At 42.9% G+C, this 15,804-nt stretch overlaps 1 protein-coding gene across 5 annotated transcripts in view; it reads right to left on the bottom strand.

Moving 5' to 3' along the window:
* The window catches only part of LOC119187516 (serine/threonine-protein kinase 31), a 280,654-nt gene that overhangs the window by 62,226 nt on the left and 202,624 nt on the right, over nucleotides 1–15,804 (bottom strand). For all 5 annotated transcript variants that reach the window (XM_075878712.1, XM_075878711.1, XM_037435655.2 and 2 more), the window contains 3 exons: nucleotides 10,716–10,796; nucleotides 4,673–4,780; nucleotides 3,388–3,501 (listed from right to left, as the gene is read on the bottom strand). In XM_075878712.1, the coding sequence (XP_075734827.1) occupies nucleotides 3,388–3,501; nucleotides 4,673–4,780; nucleotides 10,716–10,796 (303 nt within the window). The remainder of the gene's footprint in view (nucleotides 1–3,387; nucleotides 3,502–4,672; nucleotides 4,781–10,715; nucleotides 10,797–15,804) is intronic.

The raw sequence follows: 15,804 nt of genomic DNA on the forward strand, positions 1-15,804 counted from the left end.
CTTGAAGGCAAGATTCATTTTGTTTTAGGGGCAAAGCTCCTTATAGTCTAACCTTGTGACTAGTCACCCGTAACTGAGAAAAGGCGAGAAAGAAAAGAACGCAAAAGAAATGGATGACCATTTCTCGTCTCACTTGCTAGATGGTGTTATTCTGCCTCTACTCTCCGATTGGCTGCTGCGCGTGCTTTGCCGACGAGTGCCTTTCTCAGTCTCCTAGATAGTCGTAGGTGACGGATCGTTGGTGGAGTATGGACGGAGCAGAGCGGCTGGCCCTTTGAAGATGCTTGCGCACAGCTTCTTTGACTCGCGTCTCATTGGTGTTACTCGTGCGCTATCTGCATTCTGAAACGCGATCGGACGCATGGACGAACGGACACACAGGCAGGTGGATGGACGGACGCTTCGTTTCACTCATCAACATTCACTCCGTGGATATGCTGTGGTTTTTTAAAATGAACATTCTCGACTGGCTTTTGCCCTCCCCAGGGGTGTAGCCAAAAATACAAAAGGCAAAAAAAGTTACTGTGCGCTATATATGCCATGGCGAAAACAATTTTGTAGCACGGGAAGGGGGGCAAGTTTCCAATGTGCCCCCCCCCCCCCCCTCCTCGCTACGCCACTGGCCGTTGTTTTGTGCAATGTCCCAATTGAAAACATCCCCTGGCACATCGCGTCCCACTGAAGCAGAGAGGAACCTGTGCTATTCACGGCTGGTATACCCTTCTACCTTGTACTCTCAATGTGAACACACTGCGAGAAAAGTGCTTCGCCTTCTATAGCGGCCATATAAGGGTATGCACTGAGCCTTGATCGCAAAGCAGCCACACCATCGTCGCCACATTTTAGAGGTCCATTCCTACATGCTGTTCGTGCTGTACAGATAGAATCACACTTGTCTAGAGCAGGGGAGCGCATGCCTGTCGATGCTGCTGTTGGCCGCGGCTTCAATCTCACATTAGTTACAAGCTTTCGTTGACACAAACATCATAGCCCAACACACAGTATGGTAAAATTCTATTGCTTTAGCACAGCTCAGTTTCAGCGTGAAGAAACTTTACATATTTCTGAAGAAAATGCCAGCTGGAGCGACCGACTGGGCACCTTAGACAAGTCTGATTCTATCTGTATGTGCATCAGCAGGCAACAAATGTTTCGAGGGTCTCTAGTCAGCCAAGTCACGGATATCAAACAGCGCACATGCAGGAAGTTTTTGCGAGTGCGGTGAGTGGGGCGAGTACATGGACCTTGGAAATGGCAACCCCACCACTAGCGCTTCTCGCGAATGAAGTCAAGCCTTATTATTTAGTATAACAATGCAATTTGTTGTAACACATACATTGCTAAGAGCGTAAGTGAATCTAACAAATTGTATCTTCTAGATCCAATATCGCGTAACTGAGAACGCTGGATAAAAAGATAATGATCAATCTATTTGCTGAAATGGTTTTCATGCTTGAAATAACGATCAATCTATTTGCTGAAATGGTTTCATACGTGACCTTTTGGTCGGATGCCTGAGAGGGTGGGGAAGAGATTTGGCTTGCGAAGGCTACGCGGAGGAGCAGCAAGGGTTTCAAGCTCGCCTCCTCTGATCCTCATTTCGCACCGCTTCAAAAACCTCGTTTTCTCCACTCGTGATGAACCGTTTGAAACATTTTTGGGACAAAATGTTCCATATCAGACAACCAGCAACTTCCACTGTCTAACTAAAATTCGGTATGGGGCCTGGTGAATGGCCTTTTGTGACGCAACAGCCTTCCCTCCTCCCTTCAAAACGAAGCAGTAAATGCGACGTCGTGATGTTCAATTTTTTTTTTTTTTTTACCATCAGCTAATGACCCTAGAAAGAGAGAGGCAACAAGGCAACAATGATGATGATATGCGGGGTTTAACGTCCCAAAACCACCATATGATTATGAGAGGCGCCGTAGTGGAGGGCTCCGGAAATTTCGACCACCTGGGGTTCTTTAACGTGCACCCAAATCTGAGCACACGGGCCTACAACATTTCCGCCTCCAACGGAAATGCAGCCGCCGCAGCCGGGATTCGATCCCGCGACCTGCGGGTCAGCAGCCGAGTACCTTAGCCACTAGACCACCGCGGCGGGGCGCAACAAGGCAACAAGGACGTGCAACAAGGCGTAGCCGCTTCACAGGCCTTTCGACACCAGAGCCGCCAGAACGATGGCCTCACTATAGCTGTGCATATTAAAATCAAATTGTGACTGCTCCAACTAAGAGTCATACTTTTATTAATGGTATTCAATTTATTAGAAAGCACACGAGAATTTTCAATTTGGACCTTAGAAACCTCGAGTTAGGATTGAATCTTTTAGGGGCTTTTACAACCGCAGTCATTTTAAACGCGGATGTGCTGATGGAAGGAATTACGAAAAAGCTCTTCTGTATGATTATATATGGATAAAGTATATTAGAGGAAAAGTGTAAATGCATTCCCACCATTAATGCGTCGTTCTGTAGATGCGGAGCACTCAAAATTAGGTCGAGATTTCCACAAATATATATAACAAACATTCTGGCGGCACGCGTGCAGTTACTAATAAAAATTGCTTTATTACATGCTGCGCAACTGTTAAAACGAGCTATCAGCAACGTTCCTAGAACGGGCAACGTCCACTGATGAATTGCTGCCAGAATTTCACGCTACCGATTGGACTAGACGTAGTGAGCCCCGGTGGAGAGTGCGTTTCACCGTTAAGTGGACTTGCTCAATAGAGTTGCGTCGGCACTAAATATAGCAACATGGATTTTAGGATGCATGCGCTATCATTGTTTATTCAGTGTCATAAAACAGGTACGTGAATGTGACTTTGGTGGGCCGGAGAACAAGGTGCACATGCATTGACACACCAGCGTGGCTAGTGCCGGTAATAGACGCTCCCAAGTCTGACTTCGCTGCAGTTTGGTGCAATTTACGTTGATATTATCAGGATAGCCCAGTAAATCTGATTTTAGGCACTTTAGCAAAGGAGTGGGATCACTACAATAATATACCAACCACCCCAGTCCAGCACACTACTGCTATGTTCCAAGTCGCAGCAAAAACCAGAGCCTTTCATCTCCAAAGTCCAACATTATTGCTGGAAAATAAACACTTACAATAGTTTAACGAATACACCTTTCTGCTTGAAGTTAGAGCCCAGCTCCATGTTCAGAGTACTATATCAGTAACTGGGCTGCAGGAGAAAATCAAGGACTTCATGATCTTTCACAATGTGACTGTTCCTTATAAAGTACACAGCTAAATACAGGCACAGCTTGGCAGTAATGACTTTGCTATACAGTAATTCTTGCTGTTTATCAGATAAGCACTAATTGAAATAATTGTAGAATCTTTATTTAGAGAAGCATGCAGCTGTCTGTTTACCTTGGAGACAAAAACAGCCCTTATGCGGATCAGGTGACCGCAACAGGTAGAGCTGTATCGGACAATATTCATGAGGAGCCCATCCAGGTCCTTGGTTGCATCTACTGTATACTCCTACAAAAAAAAAGGGGGGGGGGGGGTTACAAGCATTGCGTGCCCTATCAGTACAGTGACAGAAACTTCTTAGTTGAATCTGATCAAACAAGGGAGATCCCTTATTTGCAACTTTCACCACCTAGAGAGGGCACAAGTGGAAGTCCCACATGGCTGTTTGAGGGATCGTGCAGCCAGCGCCTGCTGCTGGTGTGCCCGTAACAATGAACTGCATAGTATTTTCGGCTGCAGCCGCCTTATTGTCAATTGATTGATTGATATGTAGGGTTTAACGTCCCAAAACCACTATATGATTATGAGAGACGCCATAGTGGAGGGCTCCGGAAATTTAGACCACCTGGGGTTCTTTAACGTGCACCCAAATCTGAGCACACGGGCCTACAACATTACCACCTTATTGTCAAGGCATTGCTTAGAAGGTCATTGACTCAAGCATATATTATATTCCACACTGCGTGTTGAACGCGTGTGCAGTGTTATATTGAAGGGAAAAAAAAGTTTTGAACGCCAGGCACATCATTTGCTGAGGTGTGAAGGTGATACTATGGCACTGTACTATGGTTGACCGAAGACGAAAAAATGGTGCCGTGCCACGTTTTCTAAAGCAGACACAGCCTCTGAAACTTAAAATATGACGTTTGCTCTACAATCTTGGGGGCAAGAAAGCCATTTTCAAATTAAGACACTAAGCTTAGTCAAGCCGGCGGAAAATCCAACATGGCGGCGTCTTTACAGGTTCGTGGCGCAGCTCAAAACAAGCGATTTAGTCCGAAAAATCAAACTTTCGGGGGCAAATTCGTCCGAAAGATCGGTCCAAAAAATGCATTGACCCTCTGGGAGCCCTGATGGTGCACTTTTAAAGTCCGAAATAGAAAACAGGTCCGAATTTTCGGAGTTCGAAAAATCAGTCGGCGACTGTAACCCATTCAAAGCTTTCATTCATAATACATTCAACGAGTTGGTCAAACAATAAAAGTTAGTCATTTTCATTTTCAGTGTCATTTCGAAGCAGTTTTAGAGCAACTACTAACAAAAATACAATGTGGAGCAGTATGGAGCAACATTTCCATCACTGTATTGTTAACTAGCAAGATGTAACCAAAATGTCTAAGAAAAAACATGCCAAAGCAATGCAGCCACACATAAAAAAGAAACAAATCTGAACACGTACAGTGACTGTCATGTCCTCTGCACACAATTTTGTCTTGAGCTGTGGTCCATAGGCCTCAGTGTCAAAAGCGATCAGCTCCCACTGTGATTTGAGCAGACCATTGTACTTCTGAAATAGAATAAGAAAAGCAATGCACATCCAAGTCTGCCCTTTTCTAGAAGTTAGGCACTGTCAAGTCACTGGCTATTATATCTTTTTGAAAGTGCTACAGAATCATCGCATAAAGGCACTACAGTGGACTCTCAGAAAACGGAAATCTGTTAAACGGAACTGCTGCTTGATTAGAAGAACTGCCTCTGATATGATTGGTTTCGTACTTGTAATCTGTACCCCTGTTCAACTCTCAGTAAATGGGACTCCTGCTAAATGGAACACATTTTTCCTGTCCCTTCAAATTTCATTTAATGAGAGTCTACTGCATTCAAAAAGAAATCTACTAATATACAATGCCTTTGCAGAAGATTTCTTCTGTTGCGCAAGAGCAGGGGCAGCGTTGGGCAAGAATAGGCAAGGCCTACAATGTACTAGAATTGCCACTTTGCTTCAGTTATTTTTGACAGTCTGCTGTTTTCTTTTTTTATTTCCATTAAAAATTAATGGTAGTCGATGTCAGTTTACAATAGTCTTTAAGAAAAACGTTAACAAGTATACCAAAGCACAAGGCAACCTGGCGGCCCAATGGGAATTCGATGGTGCATCGGAGAAAAGTGTCCAATACTGGAGGAGCCAAAAGCAGCGCATCCCATCCTGCAGCATCAAAAAACAACTTCGTTTCGTGGACGGACTGCAGTGCACCCCGAAGTGGAAACCCTACTCGCTGAATTCGTCCAGGAGCTACGAGCAAGGTCGCTACCCATAACAGCGGAGTGCATCCGTATGAAAGCTATAGGGATAGCGCTCGACTGTGGGCTCATGAGGGCGCAATTGAAAGAGTCGCCATCGTGGGTACGCCGATTTATGAAGCAAAAGGGCTTTGCGCTGAGGTGTACTTCCATGTGGCAAAAACTTCCCAAACAGTTCGATAACAAGCTGATCGAGTATCAGAGTTTCGTCAGCGGGCTTCGCTGACAGCATTGCTACATGATGAGACACATGGGCAACCCTGACAAAACCCAGATCTGGTTCAATATGCCTTCGAACCGGACTGTGACCGCTAAAGGATCCAAGCAGGTGAAGCTTATGACAACGGGTAATGAGCATTTGCAATTTACAGTGATGCTCGCATGCATAGTCAATGGAAAGAAGCTGCCCCCTTATATCATTTTCAAGATAAAAGGGCTAGCAAAAGAAGACTTCCACCGATATTCTATCATGACAGCAAACAAAAAAGTGTTCATGAATGAGTCCCTCAAGCTTGAGTGGATCCAACTCGTGTGGAATCGCCGAACCGGTGCACTTTTTCAGCGACCGAGCATGTTGGTGCTAACTCACTTCGAGACCACCTCAAGGCCGATGTAAAGAGAGCTCTGTCAGATTGCAAAACGAACCTTGTCGTGACCCCAGGGGGACTAACATCAATCCTCCAGCTACTGCACGTAGTGCTGAATAAACCCTTCAAAGATCCCATGCGCGAACTCTACAATGAGTGAAGGGGACTGTCTACCGTCCTTCATTGCTCTCCCGTTTATTGTCGCAATAAAAAGCATACCATGTGAAGTGTCTAACCTCACAGTGGTTTCTGGAAAGTAATTAGAAATTTTTAAAGAAGAATTTTCCTTTCTGCATTCTGTCTTCTTCCATTGGTGGGATGAGTGCCCACAACATTGGTTGCTGCCGGTGAAAGTCAAAAACTGAAAATGTGCGTGCTTTTTGCAGGCTTTATCAAGTTTTGCTTATTGATAAAACAAATACCTTAGCGGTCGTTTTACGCAGGCACACACATTTTTGTTGTTCTCATGAACGGCGGTGGATGCCGTGCTCATGTTTTCCGCCGTTTGCAGGCAGGCATGCAGGCAAGCGAACACACCGCAGCGATCACGCAGAGAGATCACGCAACGAGATCATGCAACGAGACCGCAGCGATCACGTTTCCCTATTATTACAGCGCTGCGCGCTGCACAGAGCCTCTCTTTCGAAAAACAATTCCCGCGTATCTTTCCTACGCCTGACCAACCCCTTGCATGCGCAGTGACGTCAACTCGGCGATCGGCGACATGACATAGCACGCAGCTCGCCGGTTGGTCTAAATCAGGTGTGAAAAAACATAACTCAAGTCAACGTCAGTTCCTGTTCCCACCCAACACCTACGAAACTGACCCTTGTTTCTTGGCACTGCGATGAAAGAACCAGCCTCGCAGTTATCGCGTGAACGTGTACACTCCTCGCTCAACCACAGCGCATGTGCGCACGTACGGACGTACTTCGCCCTTGACATGAGCAACACGAGTAAAAAGCGTTGCTCTGTCACCTGCTAATTGAGCGACTGGGCAGCGGAGAAGCATCGGCAGTGGGTGCCTCATGATGGGGCCCTGCGCGCTGCATGGCTGAAGCGATTTGGCCATCCAGCGACGTACGTCGGGGACCTGATCGTTTGTAGTCGACACTTCGCACCTGACAGTTACACGGTTGACCAGCGGCTGGTGCGGCAAACGCTAAACAAACAACCACGCTTCGCAGCAAGCGGAAGTGCATTGCGACTGATCGAGTGCGCCGATGATGTCAACCGCTGACGTGGTGTAACATTGCCGAAGTGGGTGGAGTCACGACGATAAGCTACGCCTTCCCCTTCATGGAAGGGAGAAGGGGAGCAAGGCCACGTGAAAATTCGAAACCAGCTTAAACCGATGTTCTAACCCCTGTAACTTCCTTATTATAGCACGTATTTGCAATTTGTGGCAGCATGTTTGCAAAGAAAAACTGAACATATATCTGTTTTTAAAAATTTTATGGACTTCAGGGCTGTTTACGGGCCAAAGCGTTAAGCAAACTAAATCTTCCTGCGAGGATTTCTTGTCCTACCAAAAGACTGTCAAGATTGACCACATTCGCTGTTGGGTGACGCTAGTGGTAATTTTTTATCGGCTTTCAACATCAAGTCAAAATTATAATTTCTTTTTCTGGCACGAAAGCATGCTTGTTGTCGCCGATGTGATGAATGATCTTTTCATTTTCGCCACAATCAGCAAAATTTTTCCGAGCGTTAGACAGTCCCTTGAATGCTGAGTGACAATCCCAAGACCCCTACTGGCTGCCTACGACGTCCACCGCTTGCGATCGATTGTGGCTGGGTGTCGTCGTTAGCTAGTAAGTCTCTCCCGTAAGAGATGGTATGCAAGTCTTTCCGCAAACGCTTTATCAGCAATGCATTGGATGGAAGGAGAACGATGCACTCTGGGACGTAACTAGTGAGGAAACTGATGTCGTCGGACTCAAGTTCGAACAAGTCTGAGTGACAGCACTTTGTGGCCTTCTGGCATTTAACTACATAAGATTAGTGTCGAAATAAAAAGAAATGTCACCACAGTGCAGCTGGTTGTGTCGCGTATTTATCAAGGTAAAGGTGCACTGCGATACTTTTCAATTTTTAAAATTTTCTTTTTTGGAGATTCAAAGTTAGTTAAGGCTTCGCCGTGCCAGAGACGTGACAAGGATTACAATGCGGTTGCATTTCTAAGAAATTAAGCAACCACTTTATGCACACATGCCGAAAATGTGCCTGCATCCAAGCACTCAAACATGCAATCGCCAAAAGCATAGTCCAAGATCTATTTCCATTGAAGAAGAATGGTTATTTGGGCTAGTTCGTAAAATTCCATTGTATTGAGGGTTGCAGTGCAAGCACAAAAGTGCTGGGGGAAAAGCACACAGAAGGCGAGGAACGGAAGGCAAGAAGGGATAACACGAGCGCTGTGTTGTCTCTCGCCTTCTGTACGCTTCCAGCATTTTTGTGTTTGTGCTGCAAACCTCAATATAATCTATTGCCATCGGCGCCCCATGCAATGGTGGCTAATTCAGATCTTCAAGAGCATGCCTTTGCGAACTGTACACTGCTAGCGTTTTTTTCCCCCTAGTGTTTTTCTTTTAAACTAATGTTGCGTCTGCCTGTTATGAAAGCCCCAGTGCCATTGCCGAGAGCATTTTTTGACCAGTTTAAGCAGAAGCAGTCACACATTTCCCGTTGCTTTGTTAGAGTATAGTGTGCTCGTGCTTGCTCATGCGCAACCGGCGCGATCACGGTGTGCGTGGTATCTGATGACGCTGGTCGCCATGGATGTAAAAGATTGAAAAAACTTGGACTTGACAACCAAAACCAACATCATTCGGCGTGTGGAGGCTGGCAAAAAGAAGTAATCGGTCGCAGAAGCATTCATCATTCCTCTGAGCAAGTTAAGCACTATTATGCAAAACAAAGCCAATGTAAAGGTGGAGGCTGCCCAAACATGCCGTTCTCAGACTGTCAAGAACAACGGCAAATTCTACATTTGAAAGCAGCTCTTCCAGAGTGGGACATAGTCGGAGGCTTCATTGAATAGTTCAAGGAATCTTTTGCGAAGCCTTCACACTGTTGAGCAGAGCAATCTTTTCACGACACAGAAAAATCATAACAGACTGGCTTCCCCTAATGACATGCTAGATTTTTAATTTCTCAGGGCCTTAAAATTCATGTCACTCTTTCAACTCCCAAGAAGTTGGTTATATTAGGTGGCGAGGTCTAAGGGTCTCACCTGGTTGCTGAAACGTCACGTGACCATTGTGGAAGAAATCTTGTCAAACTTGCAATTAAACAACAGTGACGACAAGCTGTCACCCGATGACCCAAAAGAATAGCCTTTTCAAAATTTGGCTCTGAGCACATCTCTGTATTGAGGCATATTGGCTTAAATGCCGGTTGTTGCGAATTCACGACATACCTAGCAGTATGCATTAGGGCTGTATTTTGGTCAATTTAACTGCAAAATTAGGTAAGAGGAGCTATTTAAATCAGAAAAATTAAAAACGAATTCTTCTCTCGAACAGTTTCATAATTCCGGCATTAAAGGGTTTAAAGACGTACCAAAAGCACTTGGTCCATGAGGTAAATGGACTCCACGTGACAACGAACATTGGAAAACATTCTACCAGCTCCCCCTCAACACCACGGGCAGATCCAGCCACTCCTTTTAGAGGGAGTGGTAGCTTGAAGTAACAGCGGAGAGGGGGGGGGGCAGGGTCCTAACTTTTTTTCTTTTACTAGCACAAGAACCCCATCTCCAGCATAAGAAGTGTTAATGTGTGCTCACAGTGGTTACACTTATTCGTTTGAATTGGTTGTAGGAGGTAGATGGCAGGCAATAGAGGGAATGGGGGAGGCAGACACAGGCTCTTTTTAAGGAAGGGTGATGCAATTGCCCCTACCCCCCACCCTCTAGATCCATCAAACACACTCACACACAAGTTGAAAATGGCAAAATGAAGGCGGTTAACCACAGTTGCAATCACTCCACCGAAAGAACATTGAGCATAAGGAACAGTGAACTGCTATAAATTCTTGGCATTGCTAGAAAAGGCACTTGTATTTTGAAGACTTCTCAGATATAAAAATTGTTTTTATAAAATATCCGTACTTTTTTGGAATCGGTTGCCACTAGTTCAACCACTACCGAGGGAGAGATTTTTATTGTCCAGAAAAAAAAAAAAAAGAAGGGAGAGCAAGGTGTCTGAGAAAAATCAGTTGTCGGCCCTTTTTAGGTAGCTGCTATTTCTGGGTTCCGCGTTACCATTCGAGCCAGTTTTGCCAGGTTGCGATGAAATCATTAGTCTATTATGTATGTCTCAGACATCTTCATTATAGAGCACCTCATTTAGGGCACTATTCACATTTTTAAGCAGCTGTTTTCAAGACTGTTTAAATGTGTCGCAAATAATGAAAACAAAGATGCATGAACTGTGGTCATAAATGAAAACAAAGATGCATAAGCTGTGGTGATAGGCACTAGCCTATGACCACAGCTTATTGGAGCTGCACTTCAGAAAAAGTCAGGCAATAGGGTCTGGGAAAGGTAGTTTTTTTTTTTTTTTTTCATTAAGGCAACTACAGTAGATATAGTATGATACGTATTCTTACCTGGTACTGCGGCAACTCTAACGTTGGACAGATAAGTGCCAATTCAGGAAACCGTTGCTTCTGTAGCCGAGATAATTCATCCTGAAAAATGACCAACATTAGCCAAGCAAAAATGAAATAATGTAATGAAAATAATAAAATGGGGCCTTAGGCAAATATTACAAAAGAATTTATTTATAGCCCAAAATGTTTTGCAGAAGGTAACTATGGTCAAACAACACATGTGGTTTATTGCTAGCAATTATCGAATTTTTAATGCAATATTTGAGCATAGTTAGTAATAAAGCATGAATAAATAACACACAATAATAAAGAGCGCCATATTATAATAAACATCACCCAATAACAAATCCCCCTAAATGCATGAAAAACTGCTTTTACAATAAAAAATACTGACTCGAAGTTAAGCAAGAAGTTGAAGTTGCTTATACTCTATAGCACACTTACTGCAAATTGATCAATTTCAGATGAAAAAACTACTCTAGAAAATTATCTAAATAATAATAGTGAAACATCCCATTGGATGGTAAGCTGATGTGGCTAGGTACAGCAATTCTGTACGTGCTTTACAAGGCACGCACTGAAATACGGCACTCAACCACATTAATTATATTAACACAGCGGTGCTCTCCTAGATGCACATTTCTTCTAATTGATGTTTTGAAGAAGAATGGCGATTTGGGCTAGTTGGTTTGAATTCATGATAATAAGGGTAAAAAGTAGGACTGCCCTGTGTACTAGAAATGCAATGAAGAAGAATGGCGATTTGGGCTAGTTGGTTTGAATTCATGATAATAAGGGTAAAAATATTAAGGGTTTTCAGCGCTCGTGTTGTCCTCTTTGCCTTCCGTGCCTCGACTTTCGTCTGTTTCTTCTAGCACATTCGTGCTAGCGCTGCAACTCTTATGATGTTTTGAAGTATGCTGTAGTCATGGTAATGAATTCTGAACTTTGCTGCACTGGTAAGGATTGTTCACAAAAACTGTGTTTAAGACAAGCAGGAGCAGATTGTCACTTAATAAAGGACACAAAGAGCCTCCTGATCCAGTCAACACCACGTGAAGGTTTTGAAGAACAAGCTCAAGCCATTCACGCCCCTGTACCACTCTGCGCGCTGCCATAAAAGTTTTCTTTTTTTTTGATTAAGGGACAGCAAATATTAGGAAGTTTTGAATGCTCGTCGAATATTGCATTCTATTTGATTACCCCATAATTGAAAAGTTCAAATATTCAAAGTATCTCCAATATTCAAAATTTTTGATTATGTGTGGTTTCAAATATGTTACTGTAAAGAACTTCCCATTTTGCACCTTTACCTTTACAAGAGTAGACCATGCAGTGATTACTGCAACCTCAGCGTAAGTATTTTTAATGTCTGCATAGAAATAAATACGCGGGAACATGATAATGGCTGCCGACAAACGTGCCGGTGGGTCATCATGACAAATCTACCAACGATAAACGTTTTAGAGAATATAAACCATTAACTGCCTCCTCAGCACTACGTGTGGCTTGGTGCTGTAACCTCTAGTGCAAGCGTTCTGTAAGAACACGCCTTTCGCAGCCGCGCCTTTGTGCACTGGACCGCTTCAATAAACTGTGTATCACTCGTGGATGTAAAGGCCGCTGCTGCATTGGCCCAACAAAAGTATTTATCGCACATCTGTACGATCCGGAGTCGAGCAAGCACGAAAAAAAAAAAAAAAAAATGGAACTGTGTAATAGAAAATGCATGCGTATGTTACAAGCGGCGCCGATGGAGTGAGCTTAGCAGGCGACTCACTACATGCAACCAGCTAAGCGCGCTCAGCTAGACGAAATAGCAGTTAATGCTTATCATGTGTAGCTGCGCCGGTCTACGCCAACGGATTGCTGAAAAAATGTACTATGCACACACATTTACAAAAACTTGATTCGTCGGTCACCTGTGCCGGCTCTGTCAGCGACGTCAGCATGTATACTCTGTCATAGTTCTGAAATGACTTGAATCATTAGTAAGATGCACAATATCGTGCGCATGGGCTGAAGTATTTATTTTACCGCAGAATGGGAAACAAAGAAAAAGCTATGCACTTTCAGTAACGTTACAATGGCGTCACCACATATACTTTTCGTTTCTAATGGCAGTGCACCTGAGGAGACTGAAATTTGAGGCAGTTACTGCATGGTTACCCTGCGCGTTGCCAGGCAAAAGCACCTTTGGGAATGCATTGTACGTGCATGACACTCCCCGCAACAGTGTCGACTACAATCAATGACCTGTAACTCAGATGCTGCGATCTCGCAGTTTTACCAACGCTACTTTACCATTATCAGCACGTCGAAGGCGGTCGCAATGCTTCGAAATAACGCTTTCGCCCCCAGAAGGTGGCTCCGTTTTCAAACAAAATGAAAGAAATAAAACATGGCAAGAGCGTAGTTATTGAAAAAAGGAAAGAAAAGCAAGCCAGATATTGAGTATTACTATGTAGGTGAACGATATTCCAAGTACTCTTGTTTGCCTTAGTGTCTCGCCCAGCTAGTTACAACAGGAGCAAAAAAAAAAAAAAATCAAATCTGGCATTGTTTATAGCAAAAACGACAGTGCAGGAACCTGGATAAATTGTTGCCACCTACAGCACTTTAATAATAGCTTAGATTAGAAGGCCAACTCCGGTGGTTTTTTGAGGTCAATGGATCTCAATGAAATTCACTGGGTACTTTCCCTTGCATATTTAGGTCATTTATGCTAAATTACAAGCTTGAGAGATGCACTGACTGTTTGCAGATGAATTTTAAAAATTGCCTCGGAAACCTCTTTTCGCTTGCCAGAATTATTGACAACACTGTGTGTGCGACGTCATGTTTGGCATATCAACGGAAGTGACGCAGCTGATGGCATTGCTATTTTGGCCGCTACGGCGTTTATTGTGCTGGCCCTAAAGCGACGGCGGCAGCGTTTGACACGGGTATGGCACGGGAAATCTTTCTTCCTTCTTCTGTGGTGTGTGACCGGCGCTTCACTTATCTGGCTTTCACAGTTTTCATACTATGCACCGGCAAAACCAGTATACGGCCTCCGGTTCTTACCAAATAGTACATGACACGCAGACAGGGATACTGGTCAAATTTCGGTTACGGTTTTGCATCTTTTTGCTTATTACAATTATTTTCGAATTTCGTGAGCATTTCAGCTATTGGGCTCGTGACAAGAGTGTCTTGGGAACATTATTAACACCATTAGCGTGACATGGTCGAAAAATCCCCGAAGTTGGCATTTAAGTACACGGGATTTAATTGTTAATTTAAGCTCATCAGAATACAACTGCCATAGCCGGAATAAAACCAGCAGCTTCGTATTCACTAGTCATTATGGCAGGTAAGAAGTTTTTTTTGTTCCTTTAATAAAGTACAACTACATAAATACAGATAGAAAAGTTTCTTCAACATGTGAATTGAACCCCAAGATATCACATTGACAAGCTTAACTATTTAGCACAGTCATACCCTTCCTGACAAGTACTTTTTTTACATTTTTTTACTTTTTTTGCAATAACAGACTAGAATAGTTGAAAAGTGTGCCGCTTCTAACATAAATATATTCATTTATTTACAGATTACGTACATAGCCACATTGGCACTATGTAGGGGAGGGGGGAACAAAACAATTAGTACAAAGGAATGCGTAGTCAAATAGATAAACACACATACAAAAAAATCTGTCATATTTATCAGAACAAAAGTATGGATCATAAAATACATTGTTAATACACGCAGTACATACATAATGCAAGAACAATTTTCCAGTACAGAAAAAAAATCATTATTTGTTATATTTACTAAGTCATAAAATTAAGCTGTTGTTATCTTTTATTGTTTTTGGAAAGAATGCCTAGAAAAAAAAAAAAAGAGGTCTAATTTGAAGGTAGACATCTTTTCGCTATTATATCACAGCGAGCGGTTGTTTAGGGGGTTGAACACGGTAGCTATGGTGATTGATTCCTGTGTTAGAGTGATTATCTGGTACAATAGTTTAAACCGTAGTTTCTGTATATGTACACGTAGCATATCTCATCCCAAAATGGCCTTCATCTGTGAAATGCCGGCATAGGGGCTATGATTATTTAAAACAAATCTTGCCACTTCGTTCTGAAGTTTTTCTATTTTATTTATAACACAGTCTTGGTGGCGGTTCCATACTACGCACGCATAATCAAGTATAGACCTGACCTGCAAAAAATATAAAGTTTCCTTGATTTCGCGCATCACCTGTTTGAAATTCCTTTGAATAAAGTAAAAGATCCTACTAGTAGCTTTTTGCTATGAACATGTCAATTCAATGTAAACGTTTTATCAACTAAACACAGAGATGCTTATAATAGCAGCATAGGTTGATAAGTATGCCATAGATGTTATATTGAATGTGACTTGGATATTTTCCTTGAAAAGCTCACGCTGCAACATTTTTTAATATTTAAATTAATTTTCCATTTTTTACACTAATCTGCTATGTGATCTATGTCTGTTTCCAAAATGAGAGTATCAGATTCTGTTGTGATTTCACTGTATACGACACAGTCATCAGCAATTAATTTTATGGGTGATGTAATGTTTTCAACTATGTTGTTTATGTAGATTAAGAACAAAAGGGATCCTAAAGCACTCCCTTGGGAAATGCCCGAAGTTACTGCTATGGACAAAGATTTGATGTTAAGACTTGACGAAGATTTGACATTAGGGCAACGAAGAGGGTTCTACCACTTAAGTAATTTCGTATCAATGTTTGAACGTCTTTATTTATGCCCAATACAGCAAGTCTTAAATCCAAGAGCTTATGGAACACAGCGTCAAATGCTTTTAGAAAATCTATAAAAACCGCGTATACACAACTATTGTTATCTATGGCTTTGGACACGAAATGCTGAAATTCTATTTGTTGTGTGTTAGAGGAATAACCTCTTTTCGGGAACCATGCTCGAATGGAGTAAAGAAAGCGTCTGAATCAAGGAATTTCAAGATATTGGCATGTATATAGTAAGTGTTCAGATATTTGCATTATAACAACGCTATCTCTTTCGTTACCGCATGAAAATGCCGACTTTTTATGTCT

The sequence above is a fragment of the Rhipicephalus microplus genome, chromosome X, assembly GCF_043290135.1.
Source record: "Rhipicephalus microplus isolate Deutch F79 chromosome X, USDA_Rmic, whole genome shotgun sequence".
Classification (NCBI taxonomy): Eukaryota; Metazoa; Arthropoda; class Arachnida; order Ixodida; family Ixodidae; genus Rhipicephalus; species Rhipicephalus microplus.